This window comes from Syzygium oleosum, unplaced genomic scaffold (genome assembly GCF_021117445.2).
Source record: "Syzygium oleosum isolate NSW1041296 unplaced genomic scaffold, Sole_v2.1 Sole_v2.17, whole genome shotgun sequence".
NCBI classification, from domain to species: Eukaryota; Viridiplantae; Streptophyta; class Magnoliopsida; order Myrtales; family Myrtaceae; genus Syzygium; species Syzygium oleosum.
In genome coordinates this window covers 3669212-3692915 of record NW_026607501.1, presented here as the reverse complement: position 1 = coordinate 3692915, position 23704 = coordinate 3669212, and the positions used below count along the sequence as shown (strand labels likewise).

General features: G+C 41.8%; 4 protein-coding genes across 4 annotated transcripts in view; all 4 read right to left on the bottom strand.

Moving 5' to 3' along the window:
- The window catches only part of LOC130140234 (LEAF RUST 10 DISEASE-RESISTANCE LOCUS RECEPTOR-LIKE PROTEIN KINASE-like 2.7), a 36495-nt gene extending 18434 nt beyond the window's left edge, over positions 1 to 18061 (bottom strand). The window contains exon 1 of the mRNA XM_056319082.1: positions 17096 to 18061. Within this exon, the coding sequence (XP_056175057.1) occupies positions 17096 to 17879 (784 nt within the window). The 5' untranslated portion in view covers positions 17880 to 18061. The remainder of the gene's footprint in view (positions 1 to 17095) is intronic.
- Positions 1 to 22822, bottom strand: part of LOC115676690 (LEAF RUST 10 DISEASE-RESISTANCE LOCUS RECEPTOR-LIKE PROTEIN KINASE-like 1.2) — a 34840-nt gene extending 12018 nt beyond the window's left edge. The window contains exon 1 of the mRNA XM_030599653.2: positions 21327 to 22822. Coding sequence (XP_030455513.1) covers positions 21918 to 22754 — 837 coding nt within the window. The 5' untranslated portion in view covers positions 22755 to 22822 and the 3' untranslated portion in view covers positions 21327 to 21917. The remainder of the gene's footprint in view (positions 1 to 21326) is intronic.
- LOC115676682 (PR5-like receptor kinase) lies at positions 9553 to 11776 on the bottom strand. The gene is made up of 2 exons (XM_030599647.2): positions 10914 to 11776; positions 9553 to 10740 (listed from the first exon to the last, which is right to left on the bottom strand). Exons 1-2 carry the CDS (start codon positions 10960 to 10962, stop codon positions 9563 to 9565), a joined length of 1227 nt encoding a protein of 408 aa, XP_030455507.2. The 5' UTR covers positions 10963 to 11776; the 3' UTR covers positions 9553 to 9562.
- Positions 19941 to 21366, bottom strand: LOC115676584 (LEAF RUST 10 DISEASE-RESISTANCE LOCUS RECEPTOR-LIKE PROTEIN KINASE-like 2.4). Its single transcript, XM_056319306.1, has one exon. It carries the CDS (start codon positions 21072 to 21074, stop codon positions 19941 to 19943), a length of 1134 nt encoding a protein of 377 aa, XP_056175281.1. The 5' UTR covers positions 21075 to 21366.
- Positions 22823 to 23704: the final 882 nt, after the last annotated feature.

Below are 23704 nucleotides of genomic sequence, written 5' to 3'. Positions count from 1 at the left end.
GATTTACATTTGGCGAATTTGATGACATGTTGAACAAATAATTATTGAATAATATCATTTCGTGTTTGCCTTTTTTACATGAACTTTTGAATCCGATAGGCCTAATCCAATTATTGAGAATAATAGAGAAATATATCGCTTCATGTAAAGATTTTTATTATCGATTATTCTAGAGAACTATTGCTACAACTCTGTACGCACCGACGTTCTTCGCTGGAAATTCCTTGTTATATATACTTATCAAGGATCTTGAGTTACTCATTAACCTTTGTTAAATATGTCTTGAATTTTATGTACTCGGTCCGGTTCATGACCCGACCCGACATATTTTTTGTGCGACCCGAAAGTGGAGAGAAAATTGAGATTTGGTTTGCGACGCGGAGGGTTGGGCCGATAGTTTTGGGAGCACTATTTATACCGCGGCTAGGTTTTCTCATTAATGTACAGAGAGAATTTTGTTTTCGGAGAGTTTTGTAAGCCGTGAGCTTTTGTCGTTGTTTCGACTTCTGAAAACTGTACTCTCTTTGATTATAGTGGAATCTTGTCTTGCCTCGCCCGTGGACGTAGATCACCTCGTGATCGAACCACGTAAATCCCTGTGTTCTGTTTTTTGATTTTCTGCGTTTGCTACAACAAACTGGTATCAGAGCAGCGTTCGATTCTAAGGTTCATTGAGATGGCATATTTGAAGTTTTAGATCTCATCTTTTGACGGACAGAACAACTTCGGATTATGGAGAATAAAGATGAAGGCTTTATTGAGGCGAGAGGGTACGGTTAGGGCGCTGGACGGAAAATATCTAGACGATATGACCTTGGCTGAGATTGAAGAGATGGAAGAGAAGGCGCATAGCGCGATCCAGTTGTCTCTAGATGACAAGGTTTTGCGAGAAGTCGCCGATGAGGAAACAGCGGCCGGTCTCTGGAAGAAACTGGAAAGTCTCTACATGAAGAAATCTCTAACATCGAGACTTTATCTGAAGCAGCGTCTTTATACCCTAAAGATGCGTGAAGGTACGTCTGTTCAGGAACACTTGGATGAGTTTAATAAAATTGTTCTGGATATGAAAAATCTAGATATTAAACTCGAGGATGAAGATCAAGCTTTGATCGTGTTATGTTCACTGCCTGCCTCATACGAGAATTTTGTGAACTCGATGCTTTATGGACGTGAATCCATAACTTTGGAGGATGTCAAAGCATCTTTGAATTCTGCAGAACTGAGAACAAAATTGAATGGAAATACTAGTGAAAACAAAGCAGATGGTTTGTTTGTGAGAGGCAGGACCAAGAGCAGGGATAAAGCTTTCCGAGGGAAATCTGTTGGTCGTTCAAAATCTAAGCCACCTGGAGATAAGATGAACGTTGAGTGCTACTATTGTCATAAAAAGGGACATTACAAGTCAGATTGTCCTTCGCTCAAGAAAAAGGATAAGCAGCATAGTCAAAAACAAGATTCGGCGAATATTGCAAACGAAAATGAGGCTGATTCGTCAGACAGTGTTCTTACGGCATGCTCTGCTGTTAATTTGTCCAATGATGTTTGGATAATGGATTCGGGAGCATCATATCACATGTGCCCAAACAGGGAATGGTTCACCACATACGAGCCGTTGAATGGTGGATCAGTCTTGATGGGGAATGATGCTGTATGCAAAGTCGTGGGTATTGGTCCTGTTCGGATTAAGTGCCACGACAAAGCAGTAAGAACCTTGACTGAAGTAAGACATATACCAGACTTGAAGAGAAACCTTATCTCGTTGAGCAGTTTGGATTCCATTGGGTGTGTGTACTCAGGTGGAGGTGGAGTTCTCAAAGTTACAAAAGGCAATCTGGTTGTGATGAAAGGAAGCAAGGTGAATCACTTGTATCATTTGCAGGGTAGAACAGTTATGGGTCCTTCAATTGGCACAAGCAATTCCATTTCTGATAATGATAGAACGAAATTGTGGCACATGCGTTTGGGCCACATGAGTGAGCGTGGCATGTCAGTTTTGAGTAAACGTGGTTTACTTTGTGGGGAGCAGACGACCTCGCTAGATTTCTGTGAGCATTGTGTTCTTGGCAAGCAATGCAAAGTCGGATTCAGTACCGGGACGCATTCGACAAAGAGCACACTCGACTATATCCATTCCGATTTATGGGGACCAGCACAGGTTCCATCTAAGGGTGGTGCCCTTTACTTTGTGACGTTCATTGACGATTATTCCAGGAAGGTTTGGGTTTATTTTCTGAAAAGAAAAAGTGATGTGTTTGAAACCTTCAAGAAGTGGAAAGCTCTTGTTGAGAATCAGACAGGGAAGAAGATCAAACGTCTTAGGACCGGTAATGGTCTTGAGTTCTGTGGTAGCGATTTTAATGAATTCTGTGCAGATGCAGGTATTGTTCGACACCGTACAGCTAGGCACACTCCACAGCAGAATGGAGTGGCAGAACGTATGAACAGAACTCTATTGGAGAGAGCAAGATGCATGCTCTCTAATGCTGGCATGGAAAAGGATTTTTGGGCTGAAGCTGTTAACACGGCTTGTTATCTGGTTAATCGCTCTCCTTCAACAGCAATGGAATGCAAGACTCCTTTTGAGATGTGGTCAGGTAAGCCTTGTGATTACTCTAATCTAAAGGTTTTTGGATGCCCTGCTTATTATCATGTTAAGGATGGTAAGTTAGAACCTAGAGCAAAGAAATGTATTTTTGTTGGGTATGCTGACGGGGTGAAAGGTTATCGTTTATGGTGCCAGGAACCTAACTCACCTAAGTTCATTATTAGTAGGGATGTTACATTTAATGAAATGCATATGCTTGATCAAAGGAAAGTTGCTGATGAGTTTGCAGGACAACATGAGAGTGATATGAATGAGGTGGAGGTTCAGGTGGAGCTTCCAGAAAAGACCTCTCAGAATGTTTTGAACGAGCAAAATGCTCCTGTTGATTCAAGTTTAGATGAGGAAGCTGTAGATGAGGTGGAGCAGCCATACTCTATTGCTACTGGCAGAGAAAGGAGGCAGACTCGGCCTCCTCAGAAATATGGGTTCTCTGATCTGGTGGCTTATGCTCTTACGACAGCAGAAGATATGGGTATTCAGGAACCTTCTACCTATACAGAAGCTGTTACTTGCACAGAATCAGAGAAATGGGCTATTGCTATGGTTGAGGAACTTGAATCACTTCACAAGAACCAGACTCGGGACTTGGTGCAATTGCCTAAGGGAAAAAGAGCCATCGGGTGTAAATGGGTCTTCAAGAAAAAGGAAGGAATTCCAGGTGTTGAAAATGCTAGATGCAAGGCTCGGCTCGTAGCTAAAGGCTACAACCAGAAGGAGGGAATTGATTATGATGAAGTTTTCTCCCCTGTGGTAAAACACATTTCCATTCGTGTGTTGCTGGCTATAGTTGCTCAATTTGACTTAGAGCTTGAGCAACTTGACGTGAAGACTGCTTTTCTGCATGGCGAGCTTGAGGAAACTATTTATATGGCCCAGCCCAAGGGCTATTATGTAGAAGGCAAGGAAGATCATGTTTGTAAATTGAAGAAATCCTTGTATGGTCTGAAGCAGTCACCAAGACAGTGGTATAAGAGATTCGACAGCTTTATGATAGGGAGCGGTTATCATAGGAGCAACTATGATAGTTGTGTCTACTTCAGGAAGGGTTCAGATGGATCTTTTGTCTATCTTCTCTTATACGTGGATGACATGCTCATTGCTGCAAAGAACATGTCAGAAGTGTTGATCTTGAAGAAACGGCTCAGTGAGGAGTTCGAGATGAAGGATCTGGGTCCTGCCAAGAAGATCTTAGGAATGGAGATTCAGAGGGACACGAAAGGAGGGAAGTTATATCTCTCGCAGAGGAGTTATATAGAGAAGGTACTTGAAAGGTTTGGCATGCAAAACGCTAAGCCCGTGAGTACATTGTTGGCATCCCATTTTAGACTTTTAGCTCTACATTCACCTCAATCAGAGGTCGAGGAGGTTGCGATGTCTTGTGTCCCATACTCTAGTGCAGTCGGTAGCATTATGTATGCTATGGTATGCACTTGTCCAGACATTGCGTAGGCAGTTAGTGTGATTAGTAGATATATGGCGCATCCTGGAAAGGTCCATTGGCAGGCAGTGAAATGGATACTTAGGTATCTTAGAGGCTCCGCAGAGTTGGGCCTAGTGTTTGATAGAAACAGTTCCAACGGTACCTCAATCGTGGGATTTGTGGATTCCGATTATGCAGGTGATCTCGATAAGAGGAGATCTTTAACTGGCTATCTTTTCACACTATCTAGTTCGGCTATTAGTTGGAGGTCAACCTTACAGTCGACAGTTGCTTTGTCTACTACAGAGGCAGAGTATATGGCAGCAGTAGAAGAAGCAGCGAAAGAAGGTATTTGGTTAAGGAATCTTTTTCAAGAACTTGGGCTCCAGCAGGAAGACAATTCGGTTGTCTTTTGCGACAATCAGAGTGCTATATACTTGATTAGAAATCAAGCATATCATGAGAGGACTAAGCACATCGATGTCAGGTATCACTTTATTTGAGAGGCAGTTGCCGAGAGAAATATGACGGTAAAGAAAATTGGTACAGCTGACAATCCTGCTGATATGTTGACCAAGCCAGTTCCCGCCAACAAGTTTAAGCATTGCTTGAACTTGATTGGCATGCTTGGTTGAGTTTGCCCCTTGTGGGGCTTTGGTGGCGAGGTAAATGACAGTTCTACATTTGTTTTTGAAGTGGATATGTTCTTTCGTTGCAGCCCTTGTTTCCTACACCGAGTTAGCTCACGTAGGCTTAGGGATGCCGAGAGAATGTGTTCGGCTTCTTGATTGTTTTATTTTGGGAAATTCAAACCAAGGTGGAGATTTGTTAAATATGTCTTGAATTTTATGTACTCGGTTCGGTTTATGACCCGACCCGACATATATTTTTGTGCGACCCGAAAGTGGAGAGAAAATTGAGATTTGGTTCGCGACGCAGAGGGTTGGACCGATAGTTTTGGGAGCACTATTTATACCGCGGCTAGGTTTTCTCATTAATGTACAGAGAGAATTTTGTTTTTGGAGAGTTTTGTAAGCCGTGAGCTTTTGTCGTTGTTTCGACTTCTGAAAACTGTACTCTCTTTGATTATAGTGGAATTTTGTCTTGCCTTGCCCGTGGACGTAGATCACCTCGTGATCGAACCACGTAAATCCCTGTGTTCTGTTTTTTGCTTTTCTGCGTTTGCTACAACAAACCGTATATGCCCCTAAACATATTCCTCACACTTGTTTACGTATGACGTATGATTGCTATAATTATCTATCGCTGTATAGTTAAGAAGAAGATTCATGTTATGCATTGCTGCTGAGAAATCAAGAGACAAGAAAGGCATTTTTAGTAGCAAGCACGCCACAGGTGGTTTTTGCGGGGAAAATTGTCCAAAAAGTCCTAAACCTATCACAATTTGGCCAATTCAGTCCTAAACCTTTCAATTTTACCAATTGAATCATAAACCTTTTGACGGTTTGTCAATTGAGTCTATCTGGCGTTAACATGAACAATTTTTGTGATTTTTTTGAATTTTTATTATGTTTTCTTTTTCTTTTTCTTTTCCATTTTTTCTTTGCTTTTTTTTTCTATGCCAACAAGGGTCACCGGCAACCCTCGCCAGCCACAAAGGCCTTGTCCATACTAGGTGAGGGCCACCTCAGCCACTACCGGCGGCGTTGCAAAGGCCTTGGGCGACCTTCATAGCCCCGTCGACTGCGAGCCAGGCAATCCTCGCTCACGACAAGCAAGGCCGCGATGACCTTGGGCAAGGCCTTCATGGCCGGTGAGTGTCGCCAGTGACCCTCGCCAGCACTTAGGCAAAGAAAAAAAGGAAAAGAAAAATACAAAATCCAAAATACAAAAATTATCCACATCAGCGCTGACGATGCCACGTAATACGATTGCCATCCACATTAGTGATTTTCAGCCAAAATTGGCTGGATAGATTCAATTGGCAAATTGTCTAAATGATTAAAAGTCAATTGGCAAAATTGAAAAGTTTAAGACTTAATTGGCCAAAGTGCAATAGGTTTAAGATTTTATGCACTTCCGGAGTTTTGCGACAAGCTTGAGACCACTGACTTGGCTAATACTCGATTGTTCCCTGATATAACTCGTCCCCATCCTTAACCCAAGACGATCTTTTTAATAGAGCTTCAGACCCGTCTTGACTAAATATGTGACAACCTAAAACCAAACTTTTTTTTTTGTAAAAATTATAAACAAATAGATATCATAAGATAATGGTAGATATTATATTACTATAATGTCTATTTTAGAAGAATAATTGTAATTTAGGAAATTAGCTAGTCGGGATCAGGTAAGGTACTGGCCAATTTAATCTCGAACCATTGGGGAGAAAAGGCTATATTTCAAACACATCTCAATTCCTATAGGACTTTTCTAAACAGGATCCTAAAATCGCTCATAGCTCATAAACCAGATTGCACCTTCACAAGATTTTTCAATAAATTGAGAATCCGAGTCAATATAATCCACCGTTTTCCTCGGTAATCAGAGACTGTAAAGTCTTTTCTCCTCTTAGAAGACTCGACTTTTGGTGTATGCGCATCAAGCGTTTAAGTTCAACAGGGTGTAATAAGGGAAAGATTATGCTGCTCGAAAACCTGGCATGCATCTGTGATCTGTGTATTTTTGTCACCAGAGAACACCACAAGACACGACTTTCGGTGTACGTGCATCAAGATTTCAACTGCTATATACTTGAGCGTTTCAATTTAACAGGGTGAAACAAGGGAGAGGTTATGCTGCCCGAACATCTGGCATACATCTGTGTATGTTTTTGTCCCCTACAATGTAGGACCGTCGCATCAACGCGGCGCTAATGTCGACTTCGAGGTCGCCATTGCTTCCCAACACCGCCAGCACGCGTAAATAATCGCACCGAAGCACATGGAGATAATTCGGCCTAAGAAGCTTGAACAAGAACCGCTATATTTAAACTAAGCAAAGAGACTTTTTTTCTAGTCGGACGAGTTTATCCATATATTGAGATGCACATGTGAGTTGTGTTAAATAAGTTTCACATCGAAAAATTGGTGTGGTGAAGAGCAGTTAATATATCATGGTTGGCCCATAACTCATTGGCTTAAACTTTTAAGTGAAGGTAGATCCAACTGGATATGTTAACATCCTCGAACTTAGCTTCCTTTTGTCGATCTTCTCGAGTGAAGGTATCAGACTTCTAATGGTAGATTGATGAACCCCCAATCTATTCAAGTTGATACAAGACATCTTGATGCAAAACAATACTTGAATTAGGGAGAGTAGACCTAACACTGAGTTGATGAGCCCCCAATCTATTCAAGTTGATATATGAGATATCTTGATGCAGAAGAATATACCTAAATCAAGGGAAAGCAGACATAACACTAACACTGACTTCACACGTGTCGAAAAATTGATATGGTGTAGAGCAGTTAATATATCTATTCTAATTAGCCCATAACTCATTAACATAAATTATTCATCGAAGGTGGATTCAACTAGATATGTTGATGGGCCAGACTTAGGCTACCTATTGGCGATCTTCCCAGACAAAAGGTATCGGGTTTCTCCTGCACGCTCTCAACACCATATTTGATGGCATTTTTTAAGACATCCCACGTGCCAGTCATAAAATTCAGTGTCGAGGGAGTTTTAGGTGAAGAGGCTCAAGAATCGTCGCTGCGAAGAGATGTTAGGGTGTTAACCCTGTTTTGAGTGGGGGGACGTCTTCCCTTATTATCAAGGAAATGCCGTCTAACATATGGGGCTGCTTCCTTCGATTTGCCATCCATGCCTTTGTATAATGCATCAAGCGAAGAACCAACGACTACAACGATGTTAGTCTCTACTCTACTCCATTTATTTTATAGAAAATGAATGATTTAGAAAATATTTTTTTAAACATAAAGGCCTCTATTACTTGAAATAATTAGTCAATAAAAAATACATTCAATATCAATCACAATTTATATCTAAAAATTTCCGTTGACGATGAAAATAATTTTAGTTCATTCATTTTTATAAGCGCTATATGCAATCATTTTTAGAAAAATATTTTCTAAAATATTTATTTTTCGCTAAACAAATGGAGCCTACATCCAAGTGATTTTTCCCCTGTTTTAGGACATTTGTGATGAATTGTGCAAATTCTTACCTTAGATCTGGCAATTCCATGCATCGTACTCAGCCCATCTACTGTCCTCTGAGTCTTTCACATTTCCATACACATGTAGCATCCCATATTCCTTCCTGCGATGGCGAAACCGACTTCATTCTAGTAAACTCGAAAACTCACGCCTGTAATCAAGATTAAAATACGTAATCCAGGATATGAATCACAGAAGATATTACAGTATTGTATTTGGCAACATAGTGCAGAACATTCGATGTAAATACAGCGGATGATGCAAGTTTTAAAATGTCAATCCTACGGTGATTACATGAGATGAAGGATTCATAAGGAGAAAAGGACCAAGTAAACCCACCAGCCTGATCGGTTGCTTGCACAAAGTGAATCATCTTGAGCTCTAAGGGCATTTTTTTCGAGGTTTAAAATCTATACCAAGCGAGTGGGTGACGGTTGAAGTCAAATTGGATATTTGTTTAAGCTGATAATGGGGAACTGCTCCTCCACGAGACTTAGGTAGCAGGATACTCCGAGTAATGAGAGCATCACGCAACATCCTCTTTTCAAAACAGAGACTTCATCAACGAACTTAAGGATGCTCTAAACCTAGAAGTTCCTATCATAGTTAGCTCCACTCCTCTCCTTTTGAATTCCCATCTGTCAACATTTGATTCACAAGTAAAACAAAAATTCATATAGTAAACATGTGATAAGGGAATGAGGTTAGAATTTCTAACTTTAGAAGAACACATATATATCCCTGAGATCATGCCACATGAACACTTTGAGTCCCAAAGCATAAGCACAATCACTCTATCAAACAAAAGAAAAATGAGCTTCTCATAATGCAGGATCATCTGTCAATACCTTTATAGTCAGGTAGGTAGCTACTTTATGGAGAATGTAGAATGAGAATTCTACAAAACGATTTGTGAGGAATTTTTATAGGAACATGTATCGTGAACGAGTGCCTCAGAATCACTGATTAAACCTAGATAACAAGGAATTTTAAAGGCATTGATCAATCTTAGTTACAAAGGAAGTCGATGCGTTAGAGTAACATTTGCTGCATAACTGGCCGTCGAGAATAATCTATATAAAGTCTTTAAATGAAATGACATATCTCTTGGCTATACTTAAAATATGGATTAGGCCTATCCAATGCAAGAGTTCATATGAAAGATCTCAAAAACAAGGAGGCTATTCAATACATTTGCTTAACATGTTATCAATTTTGCACAATCTAAACCCTATTTGGATAAACGCCAAACTCTACTTATAGTATGAAAAAAATTCACTTTTCACTTTTTTGTGTTTATCATGCAATAGAAATTAAACCTAGAGATTTGATCGCAAATTTTTCGAAAGTTCAATAGTCATGTTAACAATTGTTTTTTAAAAAAATACTCTATTACAAACTATGTCGCTCCGATATAATTGATATTGAAAAACCCAAATTCAAGTCATTACTCTCTTGCAAAGACGAACTTTCACATGGACAAGCCGCGAGTGATCTTGAGGGAGATGATAGGGTCGGTTTGGGAGGAATTTGCAAGGCCTCAACACTTCCTTTTAGCATCTCCACAACTTGGGTCATAGATGGTCGAGCTCTTGGATCAATCTGAATGCACCATAAGCTTATTACAATCATCTTCTTCGCGATTCCTTTGTCCTCCTCATTTGTGATCCCATGCAGCCCAAGCTCTTCTCCGAGCTCTAGTCGTCGGTGGACCCAATGAGGGTAGTATATTTCGCTCGTATGATCCACAGTGACTTCAATGTTTTTCCTCCTGCTGACCATCTCTAGAACCATCATACCATAACTATAGACATCTGATTTATGAGAAACCCCTCCGATATTCCTTATGATCAACTCCGGAGCAATGTATCCAGGGGTGCCCCGGGCACCTAACATCGACACGATGCTCTCTTGTCTTGGACATATTTTGGCAAGACCAAAATCGGAAATCTTGGGACAATAGTTTTCGTCGAGGAGAATGTTGTGGGGCTTTATGTCAAAGTGCAAAATCCTCGTTTTGCAACCTCTATGCAAGTACTCTAGCCCGTGAGCAATGCCGAGCGAAATCTGGTACAATATGTCCCAACTCAATTGTTGATCTACCTCCGAAGTGTTACTCCTATTGAATATAAATTTTTCAAGCGATCCATTGGGCATGAACTCATAAACCAAAGCTCTTTTGCTTCCTTCAAAACAGAACCCCAGGAGGCTTACAACATTGACATGAGAAGTCCTGCTTATGCTCGCGACTTCATTGAAAAATTCTTTGGCATCGCCTTTCAGTTTCTTCAGAAGCTTCACCGCCACAAGTTGACCATCTTGAACCTTGCCTTTGTACACGCAGCCATAGCCTCCCTGGCCGAGCTTTTCTTCAAAAGAGTTAGTCATCCTCTTGATGTCTTTGTAGGTGTATCTTCTCGAAGAGACGAGTCCCTCAATTTTCATTTCGCCATCGAAATGTTCGCTCCTATGCTTAATCAAAGCCATAATCATTCTGATCACTGGCTTCTTCCTGAAGGAAAGCATTAAAATAAGGGCAATCCCAATTCCAGCTCCTGCTGCAGCCATTCCTAAAAAAATGAAGAATATGTTTTTAACAGCAATCTTACTTCTTCAAGGCTTCTAGAATATTTCAGAAATATTGATTCCACTGAGCAATGAGGGAAGCTTACTGCCAAAAAAATTGGAACGAATTGCAGAGGAGAATGTAGAGAAGTGGAAGAGAAAGTCTTGAAATAATTACCTATTCCGATTTTCAGTCCAATATTTTGTTTTCCTGAGACAGTAGTCATCAAGAATGGAAAATGTGTCAACGAATTGCAAACTGATAACTTCAAAGTGTCTGAGATATATAAAGTCCGGGCACATCATGAGGTAATAGATTGTTCAGTTTCAAGAAAGAAAAAACACCACGATCGAGTGAAAAGATTACAAATTCACCAGTTTGGCTTGATTTTTTTCTTGAACTTTCTTGGATCAATTAGTGACATCTTACCAGAGAAATTGCATACACATGCAAATGGATCTGTGCCTGATTGACTAACAAGTATAGACATTAGCTAAAGGCCTGAATTCTAGAGCTATCAGGGGATGAACAGGAAGACAGAAAAAAAAATAGCTGGTTTAGAAGTAGCAAACACTCTGCAGAATGATCAACTATGTGGTATCAGAGGTGGAGACACATAAAACTTTCTGCGTATTGAATGGGCAGTATACTCCGGACATGTCTCAACTCCTTTGGCTTCTAAGCGGACCCATAGGCTTGATTAGAAGTCGTTCCAATGAAAAAAATCAAGTGGGCTGCTCATGTTCAAGCTTCTTCAATCATGAACACCCAATTGATAACTAGCAAACTGTTGCAGAAAGATAGAAACATCAAATTCTATTAGGTCCTCAGATTTATCAAAGCCATAATTTTTCTGATAATTGGTTTCTTCCTGAAGGAAAGCATTAAAATAAGGACGATCCCAATTCCAACTCCTCCGGATGCAGCTATTCCTAAAAAGAACACGAGTATTTCTGAACAGCAATCTCACTTCATCACTTTATCGAGGCTTCTAAGTTGTGAATCTTTATAGAAAATACTAAACGAAAAGCACAGTTTGACGGATTACTTTATGATAGCTTTTTTCCCTGCTAGGACAATAAACTAGTAAAAGTGTGCTTCCTAAATTGCAATAGATCGTGCATATATGTCGTATTGAAGCACATATGGCTCATGCTTGGATCCACACCCATTAGAGTAAAAACTCTATTACTTATAGTGTTAAAGATCTAATTCTATGAACAGTTCAAATCTATCGATTAATATATACTTCTACTGCACACTTGATCAGATTTTAGGACCACTTTTGTTTGTTTGTTTTAGTCCAACATTTGCAAACTCTACTGTGAATTCGTTGCATCTTCACTCGATACGTTAAAACCAATAGATGTTGTGGGACGCAGACCCCAACCTCATGATCAGATAATTAAGGCAGCGAAGACAGCAGTGATGTTTTAATCCAGATCATCGCTCTGGACGTATAAAAGAATGATCAAGCAATAACAGAAAATTTGACTCCCTCATGCACTTACCATTATTGCAGGTTTGAGAATGATGGCCGTCTTGGCAAAAGCAAACGAAATTGTCATTCTCGAATCCACACCGTCCCCCACTTTCCTCACACTTGCTTCAATTAATTGCAGTCCAGTTCAAAAGGAACCCCATCTCCAAAATCTCAGTGTAATTCATAGACGCCAAGCTAGTGAGATTTGCATTAACATCAACAGGTAAACTAACTGGAGAATCGCAGGAGCTGATGGCAGAATACAAATAGGTTTCTTGCGCTGCTTTATCGGGGAAAAGAGCAAAAGAATAGTGGGTGGAGTCGCTAGCACAGTCCACTGGATATGTAAAACCTGGCGGCTTTGAGGTGCAATTATAGTAGAAGAAGAAATCGTCATTTGCGGAACTTAGATTGAAAGGCGTCCTTTTGAGGCTGATATTACGAGGCGGAGCACCACAGGAGTCCTCGTACACGAGGGCATTAACCAGGAGGATGGACTGGTTCGCATAGAAGATATCCTTGATGATGAACTCACTGTCCGAGAAATTCAGGACAGGGTACATCCCTTTGCAGGTAATCTCGAAATTCGGATAGCCACAATAGGACTCCTGCAAGCCAGAAATCCAAAAAGGGTAGCTGATGTCCGGGCCATATCCGCAGTTCCGAGGTGCGCAGGCCTCGTATTGGGCACCATCCGATAGAGCCTGATAGATTAAGGGCCCGTTTGGTTCGGCTTTTTAAATGCAATTTGGGAGAATACAAATAGCTTTAGGTGAAAGCCACTTGGGGAAATGTAAGTGGTGTTTGGTCAAAAAAAATTTGTGAAGCTACTTTGGCCTAAGTAGTGTTTGGTAAATTTTTTTTTGCAAAGGGCTTTAACAATTTTTATTCTTAATATTCCGGTTTTGCCCCTATTACTGTTCATCTTCTTCACCGTGAGGGTGGCCGGCGAGGGTGGCCGACGAAGGGCCGGCGAGGGCGGATCTGGCCGGCGAAGGGCCAGCGAGGGCGGATCTGGCCGGCGAAGGGCCGGCGAGGTTGCCACTGGGGGTCGGCGACCGCCCGGCGCCGTCGCCCGGGTCGGCGATCGGGCTGGAGTCGCGCGACCCGGGCGGCGGTCGCACAGGTCGCGCGACCTCGAGCGCAGCCGTCGCACGGGTCGCACGACTCCAGGCGACGGCGCTGGGGCGGTCGCCCGACCCCAGGCGGCCGTCGCCTGGGTCAGGCGACCTTGCCGGCCCGTCGCCGGCCAAATCCGCCCTCGCCGGCCGTTCGCCGGCCACCCTCGCCGGCCACCTTCACTGTGAAGAAGATGAACAGTAACAGGGCAAAACCGGAAAATTGAAATTTGAGTGAGGGCAATTTGGGAAGGAAAAATAGGCTTCGGCATTCCACAAATACTGAAAGCCCAAAGCTGGTCCGGACCAGCTTTGGGCTTTCAGCATTCCAACGGCATTCCAAATGCTGGCTTTCGGCTTTCCGAACTCGGAAAGCCGAACCAAACAGTTCAGCATTTTGGGAAGGGGCTTTCGAGGCCGAAAGCCCCTTCCCAAAGCTGAACCAAACGGGGCCTAAGTTGACTAAGATGGTGACAAGGACCAATTGGTGACGATTAGCTCCACGCATGAAGTTTTGGAGATTCATTTGGACTGAAGGAGGCAGAGGATTGCAGAGCATAGGAGAAAAAGGTAGGAGAGGGTGTGGAAAGTATTTGCAGAAAAATCAACCGGAGTTCGTTTGAATTGGTCCTAACTCCTATCACTGTCTTGTGCTAGTTCATCAACTTTGAAGCAAATGCTAAGCGAGGCAGAAAGTGGTTCCGTGCTTGCATTATTCAAACACCCAATGATGATGCATCAATGGCCCACGCGGAAAATTTGCCCCGGTAAGTCTTGAGGAACAAACCATGAAACTTCCTAGTCAACGGGACCTCTCAATTACAATTTGTTTGAACGACTCGCACACGTTTTGAAATGTTGACATTGATGATCCACCAAATCATTAGGAAATAACCATGAAACTTCCGAGCCAAACCTCCCGTTATACAAATCTTAGGGAAAATTACAAACTCAGTTCTAAACATATCGTACGAATACCATTTTCGTGCTAAACTTTTCAAATTTGTCAATATAATTCTAAACCTTTACAAAATATTATAATGTAGTCTTTCCAACTAATTGTTGTCGAAAATCGCTGACATGATCGGTCCATTATGATAGTAAGATATTTCATGTTCAGGAATTACTGATCTTAAAAGTATGTTGCAACAATTGTTCGATACAAGAAGTATCATACAAAAGCCACTAAGGGTGATTGAAACTTCGTTTAAGCTTCAAGGAGCGGTTCGGGTTGGTGTAAACACGGAAAAATTGCAATTTTAGTGCTAAATTTATTGTGTGGAATTGAAATTAGTCCCAAACATTTCAAATGAATTAATGTTGTCATAAACCTTTGAGTGAAAACACAATCAAGTCCTCCGGATCGAGTCTCATATGAAATTGCAGACGTGATGATCTAGCAATCATTGGTCGTCCTATATGTCACGGATGACGATCCAACATGAGTGAAACAACCCCGTTTTTTGTTCATTTTATTTTTCTTTTCTTAACGGAGATTGTAGAAACGTGCCCCTACTGAAAATGATTACAACACTCTCAACTTCCTATCACAGACTCGCAGTGATTAGATGATACTTGAGGCGTGCGCCTGAAACTCCACGACACGCGTGACGCACGTGGGATGTACTTAAAAACGTCGCCATATATGTAGGCAAATGAATAAAAAGGGTTAATACTTAATACCACAAAAAACCTCTAATTGGTACACTTGTAACAAATTTACCCCAAACTAATTTTTTGACTATCAAAAACCCCAAACTAATATACTTATGACAAATTTACCCAAACTAATTTTTTGACCATCAAAAACCCAAAATCGATACACTTTTGACAAATTTTTGGATTAATACAAAAAAAAACCGCAAATTAGTACACTTGTGAGTCACAAGTGTGCATTGGTAGTCCTAAAATTTATCACCAAAGTGCAATTGAGTCTTAAAATTTTTAAAAAGTACAATTAAGTCCTAAAACTTATTATGAGAGTGCAATTAAGTTTAAAACTTTCAAAAAGCGCAGACATCTTTTGGAGATTCATTTGAACATGATCTATAAGCCTCAATTATTCATTTTGGCCTTGTATTGCACATCATCCGACAGAGCCTGATAGACTAAGTTGGTCAAGACGAAGAAAAGGACCAATTGGCGACAATTAGCTCCACACATGAAGTTTTGGAGATTCATTTGGACCGGAAGGAGGCGGCAGAAAATGTCATCCATGAAGAAAGCTGACTCCCTGGAGTCGTCGTAGAAGCACTCGATGCTTATGTTCTTTGTTGAAGTATTATCCCACATCGATTGCTCTTTATATTCATGTGGTCTCCCTCCATCTAATAGCTTAAGCTTTTGGGTTGGACTTTCTAACATGGTATCAGAGCCAATGCTATCCCTTTCGCAAATGTGCTTAGTAAAAATTCCATGTGAATGCTCGATATCAAAATTTCACGTGCTACTCGTAATCCAGCTTGCACGTGAGTGTGGTATTGAAGTATTATCCCACATCGATTGCTTTTTATATTCATGTGGTCTCCCTCCATTTAATAACTTAAACTTTTGGGTTGGACTTTCTAACATTCTTCAACGCAGCCAAACATCCGTAGAAGATGCTGAGGCTCTTAACGGCTGTGTTCATATGGAAGAGAGTGGACTCCATTATGCTAGTATTCACAAACTCGCGCAAGCACATACCATCCATCAGATCCATCCTCGCAGTCGTGATCGTATGAAGATGCTGATCAATCTTGAGGACTCGATACCTTTGCATTAGGTACTCAAGAATAGGGTACTTGTCCTCAGAGCACTCGACCTTGGATCCTTCAAGTCCACAAAATTGGGGTCGACCGTCTCCCCAGAAAGGCTAAGTTAAATTTTCGACGGTTCCGCAGCTAAAAGAGTGGCGGCATTCGGTATAGTGGACATCGTCGTCTCCCTCGCACAAAAGAACTCGTGGGATGGGGACGACGAGGACGAAAACAAGGATGGAGTGCGAAGGGGAGGAGAGAAGGAGAGTGGCTGCGTCACCCATTTGAGTAAGTTCAAGCTCTCATGGGTGGAGAATATCATGTGGAATGGGGGTTTAGAGTTCAGAGGGGCAAGCTGAGGATGGAGAAATTCGTTTTTAATTCAGCTTCTCCGAAGACTCATGTGTGAAAGAGATGGATGTGGTTACAATATCAAAAGACTCTTCTGACCGCTGACTTTGACCGAGACCGGTTTCAGTCTTCTGACATTTCGTGAAGGTGATGAGGAAGGAGTAGCCAGGACACATGCAAAGCAATTTCCTCCGGATTTCTTCCCATGTAGTTGAATTGCAGAGTGAAAATTTCTCCAGGTTCCCACGTATGAAAAAGTCTAGCCCATTTGAGGGGTCAAGATTTCATGTCAAGAGAAGTAAAGAACTAGTCAAACCTGAATTATAGGTTGATTGACTAATCGGCTAACGCATTCCAATTAAAATTAATTGTCCATGATGTGAAATTTTTCGATAAACTTGAAGCATCTTCGCTCATTGTATTTACAATGTCGGATCTAGTCAGCCGCAGATACCGTCCTAATGATCGAGCAATTAAGGCAAGGAAGGTTGCGGAGAATGGGACGATAGAGTTTTTAGAACTCGGGAGTCTAAATTGTAACTCGATCATGTATGTCATAGCGAGGATGACTGCACTTCGTTTGAGGGAAGGGTACGCCCAGCGATCCCTCTCATCGAACAACTTCAGCTAATTTAAAACCGAATATTAGGTGAGAGTAAGCATACATACCCGAAGAGACGCTTTCCGGTATTGGCAGTTCGTCGCAGGTCGTAAAATAGGCTCCATCAGGGCAAAAACAATTGAATTCTTGCCTTGTTATATTATACCCGCATCTTCCCCCCGATTTGGTGCAATTTTCACACAGCGATGTGTTGGCATTCCAGGTGATCTCAAAGCCCTTCTTCAGGACCTCACTAATGGCATCAGCATCATCCCCTCCCGCGAAAGGTGGTGGTAGATCACGAGCTGCGCTTCTTGAAATCGGGACATGAACAAGCGAACTGCATGGCTTGGGTATTAGCTTTGCAAGGTCCACACTGAGAAAAAAGTGGCCATTTTGAGACTCGGGGCAAGAAAACTGATAAGGTGGAGTCGTCTTCCACAAGTCGCAATAGTAGAGTACGGTGAAATTGAGGTCATTGGAAGTGTAGTTGAAGAGATTCAAGTCTAAAGTGGTATCTTTATATGTTTGAAGACATATATCTTCCCATAAATCCGTCCTCGCCACCTCAAGGATCTGCGTGCTCAAATTCATGCGGATCACACGATATTCCTCGGACATCATAGACAGGATCAGGTTATCCCTGTCACAGCCGAGCTCGTAGCCTGGATACCCACAGTGACTTTCTTGCTCTTTATGCCAGAAAGGATAGCTGATTTGTTGATCTCCGCAAGGAAAAGGATCGCAATCTAGGAACGGCTGGAAGTAGCCGGAAGCTGGCACCAGGAAGTAAATATGGAGGGAGATGAGGAAGAGCAAGGAGAGAGAGGAACACGACATGGTAAGATCCATCCAAAGGGAGATGGTGTTTGGAGCAAAACAAGGTAGGAGGGTACATGTAAAAAGGAAGAGGATGCAGAGGGATAAGAACAATGCTGCTTTTGGGGAATGACTTGACCCCCGATGCACTAAAATGAGAACCTCTTTGTCTTAAATCATCCGAAGACCAAGACTTAGGCGCCCAAGGCAAAAGCCAAAAAGGAAGGAGGAGGAGGAGGAGGAGGCACGTGGAAACCAAGCCGAGTAGCTTGAGCTGATGGCTAATTGTAAACTTGACTTAGGAGGACTTGGACTAGTATTCCCCATCTTACAATTTGTACACGCGGCAGCCCATAGGGGTGTCAATGGGTCGGGTCAAGACGGGTTTTCAGAATACCCGATCCGACCCGAAACACTACACATGTGTGCTTGACCCGAACTGACCCGACCCGAACAAAAACATAATCTCAACAATCTTGTCGAGTCGGGTCGTGTTTGTCCGGGTCGGGTTCCTGTTTCAGAAGAAAAACGCAGCATTCATTCGATCAATCCACGCCATTTGCCATAACTTTGTCATTCAGTACAAGTAAGTTAAAAAAAAATACAATTTTCTTTTACCCAGGATCAAACTCTCGGGGGAACGGTGTCATACCGTTGTCGCCTCTTAGGAACTTGCCGGAATTTGTGCCTCACCATTGATGGAAAGCCGAGCTGGACAGAACAACACTAAAACTACAGCAATGGCAACGATGGAAGACCATCGGCAAATTCTCGCTGCAAAACCCATCCTTTTGTAGTGGATCATCAGCAGGGAAACAGAAGTGAATGCGTAGGTGAGCATGATGGAGGACATTTTTTTTTTGTCAGAACAATGGACGACGTTAGTGCTCTGAAGGTCGACGAGTCTCGCCTGAGGATTGACATCGGAACAACGGTAATTCTTCCAGAGTGCTGAGAGCCAGAACCTTCTTAACTAGAGGATTCGACTCTTAACCCTCATTTTCATTTTGCTTCTATGGATTTGAAGACGTCGCTTCATCTCGGCTCCCAAAACTAGTTCATCCGAAATCGATCCCCATCATCATCGTGAAGCCTCAGTCGTGAGATTCTTAACGCCTTGGGCCTACTGGAGGACCGTGTGAGCGAGAGGAGGAACGGATGTTGGATGTTTGTTTGTAAAACAAACAAAACAATGCTTTTTTCTTTGTCCCGCATAGGAAAGTTTTGGGTAAGTGGGCCATTTTATAACTGTGAGTGTCTTCTTACTCCTTAGAGTGAAGACAATGGGGTGTGTGCTAGTCCACACAATACCCGGGTGCGCGATTATTAGGCGCACTTAGCACTTTGCACGCTTGTGCGGCCAAATGTTCAAGCCGTTAAGCCAAATGTTCTGAAAACGATTAGGGCAAAGTGGGTGCCTCCTCCCTTGCATGCACGAGGCCGTTAACTTTAACGCATGCTTCCTCTTCAGCCCTCCAATCTTTTCAGTGTTTCCACTTGTCCCTCCTAATTCTTCATGGGCTGAAATTAAGGCCCATTCGAGCGGGCCGGGCGCGAACCCAATAGATGGGCTTCAGAATGAGGCCCGTTCTTCTCGGTTAATTGGTATGGCAAAGTTAATGTGTTTGTGAAATACAAAATGATCCGCGAGCCTTGTTTCCCTTTTCTTATTGCATAATTTAATCTAATTTTTTATATTTATTTAAATTATTATATTTATTTTAGTTATTGTCTATGAATTGGATTACCCATGCAGTAGTGAAAGTTCAAAAATCACAATGTCCCTAACCGTGATGAGATGTAACAAGCAATGTGAATACTAAATGATACAGGGTCAATTTTTTGGGTTAGGGGGTCAATTTATGTTATAAATTAGATCCCTAACTTTGATAAAATGCAATAGAGACCCATATTAGAAAATTTATGTGTCAACAATGCACTTTTCACTTCTTCTTCTTTTTTTTCATCATGCTTGTAGAAATTCAACCTAGACATTTGATCACAAATATATGAACATCTCAATAATAGTTGATTTTGTAGTTTTTTTTTCGAATAGTATGTTACAAACTATGTCGAAATTGATACTGAATAACCTCAACTCGAGTCATTACTCTTTTGCATAGACGAACTTTCACATGGACAAGCTGCGAGTGATTGCGAGGGTGATGACAAAATGGGTTTGGGAGGAATTTGCAAGGCGTCAAAACTTCCTTTTAGCATCTCCACAACTTGGGTCATACATGGTCGAGCTCTTGGATCGATTTGAATGCACCATAAGCCTATTACAATCATCTTTGTCGCGGTTTCTTTGTCCTTCTCATTTGTGATCCCATGCAGCCCAAGCTCTTCTCGAAGCTCCAGGCGTCGGTGGACCCAATGAGGGAAGTATGTTTCGCTGGTTTGATCTACTGTGACTTCAATATTTCTCCTCTTACTGACCATCTCCAGAACCATCATACCGTAGCTATAGACATCTGATTTGTGAGAAACCCCTCCGATGTTCCTTATTATCAACTCTGGAGCAATATATCCGATGGTGCCCCGAGCACCTAGCATTGACACGATGCTCTCTTCTCTTGGGCATATTTTGGCAAGACCAAAGTCGGAAATCTTGGGACAATAGTTTTCGTCGAGGAGAATGTTGTGAGGCTTTATGTCAAAGTGCAAGATCCTCGCGTTGCAACCTTTATGCAAGTACTCTAGCCCGTGAGCAATGCTGAGTGAAATCTGGTACAATGTGTCCCAACTCAATTGTTGATCTGCCTCCGTAGTATTACTCCTGTTGAATATGAATTTTTCGAGGGATCCATTGGACATAAACTCATAAACCAAAGCTCTTTTGCTTCCTTCAAAACAGAACCCCAAGAGGCTGACAACATTGACATGAGAAGTCTTGCTTATGCTCGCAACTTCATTGAAAAATTCTTCTGCATCGCCTTTCAGATTCTTTAGCAGCTTCAAGGCCACAAGTTGACCGTCTCGAAGCTTGCCTTTGTACACGGAGCCATAGCCTCCCTGGCTTAACTTTTCTTTAAAAGAGTTAGTCATCGTCTTGATGTCTTTGTAGGTGTATCTTCTCAAAGAGACAAGTCCCTTAATTTTCATTTTGCCATCGAAGTCTTTGCTCCTCTGCTTTATCAAAGCCATAATTATTCTAATCATTGGTTTCTTCCAGAAGGGAAGCAATAAGATAAGGGTAACCACAATTCCGGCTCCTGATGCAGCCATTCCTAAAAAACGAAGAATATTTTTTGACAGCAATCTCACTTCATTACTTTATCAAGGCTTCTAAGACTATATTGGAAACATTGATTCCATTGAGCAAATGTGCAAGCTTACTGTCAAAAAATTGGGACTAATCGCAGAGGAAAATATAGAGAAGTGGAAGAGAGAGTCCTGAAATAATTACCTATTCCGATTTTCAGTCCAACGATTCGTTTTCCTGAGACAATAGTCATCGAAAGTGAAAAATGTGTCAACCGAATTGCAAACAGATGATTTCAAAGTGTCTAAGAGATATAAAGATCAGGGCACATCATGAGATGAACATCTTACTTAGACAATCAATGTGTAACTTTTTTTTTTTGGTCCACTATTCAAGCTTAACATATTGGAAGCCACGTCAGCAGATTACATTAATTTGAATTAATGAAAGGATGGCATTGAACATTTTCATATAGTTTAGGGACTAGATTGAACATCTACTAACGGTTCAAAGATAACATTGAACAAAATTAAAAGTTTCGGGATGATATTGCACATTAGACCAAAGTTTGAAGACCATTTGTGTCATTCTCCCCTCAATGTATTTAAACTATTGGATCTTGTGAGTTGCAAATACTGACCTAATGATCCAACAATTAAGGCAAGGAAGGTTGCAGAGGATGGGATGATAAAGTTTTAAAACTTGGAGTCTATACTGTAACATGATCATGTATGTCATCACGAGGATGGCTGCACTTCATAAGAGGAAGTGTATGCCCAGAAAAACGAGATTGTTAGACTTTAGGGGCATGAGCCATTCGTTTTCCAATTAACAAGCGAAGGGAAGGGTATGCCCAGCAATCCCTCTCATTCAACAACTTTAGCTAAATGAAAACCACATATTAGGTGAGAATAAGCATACAAACCCGAAGGGATGCTTCCCGGTACTGGCGGGCAGCTCGTAAAATAGGCTCCATCAGGGCAAAAACAATTAAATTCTTGCCTTGTCCAGTCATACCCGCATCTTCCCCCCGATTTATTGCAATTTTCGCACTGCGATGTGTCGGCAATCCAGGTGATCTCAAAGCCTTTGCTCGGGACCTCACTAATAGTAGCACTGTGGCTGCCACCCTCCGGAGGTGGTGGTGTTAGAGGTTGAGCTTCACTTGAAGTCGGGACAAGGACACTGAAGTTGCATAGCTTGGGTAGTGGGTTTGCAAGGTCCACATTGGGAGCAAAGTAGCCATCTCCAGATGTGGGACAAGAGAATCGATAAGGTCGAGGGGTTGACGAGGAGTTGCAATTGTAGAATAAGGCAGAATTGAGGTCAGTGAAAGCGTAGTTGAAGAGACTGAAGTTTAAAGTGGTGTTAACATATGTTTGAAGACATAAATCTTCCAATAAATCCATCCTCACTACCACAAGGATCTGCGTGCTCCTATTAATGTGGATCACCCGATATTCCTGGGACACCATGGACAGGGTCAGGTTATCTCCGTCATAGCCGAGCTCGAAGCCTGGATACCCACAGTATCTTTGTTGCTTATTATGCCTCAAAGGATAGCTGATTTGTTGATCTCCGCAATCAAAAGGAGCGCACTCTTGGTACTGCAGGAAGTCGCCGGAAGCTGGAACCAGGAAGTGAATCTGGAGGGAGATGATGAAAACTAAGGAAAGAGGAGAACGAGACATGGTAAGACTCATCCAAAGGAAAGACGCAGGGAAAGGGGGTCGATGTTTGAGCAAACAACAAGGTTACATGTGAAGGATAGGATAAGGTTGCTTTGGGAATGACTTGATCGAATGCACTACTGAGAGGCTCTTGACTTGGCAAGAGAGTCTTTTCCGAGGTCAACGGAGACCAAGACTGATGCCCGACCCGAAAACAGACAAGAAGAACCAAGGCATGTTGTAACAAGCATGAAGTATCACACACATTTCACTGCATGCGAGGCCTTTCATCTTATCATTCTCACCGAAAATTCACTTTAGATCAAGGGATATACGTGCATAAGTGAGACAACCGTTCAAATCTTAAAAAAGATTGATCGAGAAATTGACTAACCAAATGTATACTTCTCTAATTCTAAAGCTGTTCAACAAGTAGACACTTTTTATCATCCATTAGCCTACTAGTACAAAGTACTTCTCCCCTCTATGACAACGAGATCCTCAATATTCATTATGTAGTTGTTTTTACAATAATGAAGTTGAAAGGTGAAAAAGTGATTACTCCTCTTGCAGATATATATGAATTCTTCTTGCTTGAGGTCGCTGGGACCGATGCCATAATATGAGTTTCTCTCGTCATTTTGATGATTGATTCTAAGGTCCTCCCCAGCAAGATTCTTCCACGCATTCAACTCCGTCCATGATAGATAAATATATGGGCTCTATATACCAGACACACAGCATTTTGTAACTCAAATACGCCGATGTATATGAATTCAGTTTCGACGGAGTCTCCCCCTTTTGTAGTATGGAAGACGTCTTCCTGACCAAAGCGGGGGCAACAATCTAACATCTCATCGTAGGGACGATTCTGGAGGCGCGTCACCTAAAACTCCGCAACACTGAATTTCGTAGCATTCATGGGATGTCTTCACAAACGTCACAAAATATGCAAAGACTGTTGAAAAATATCCCTGTCCAAC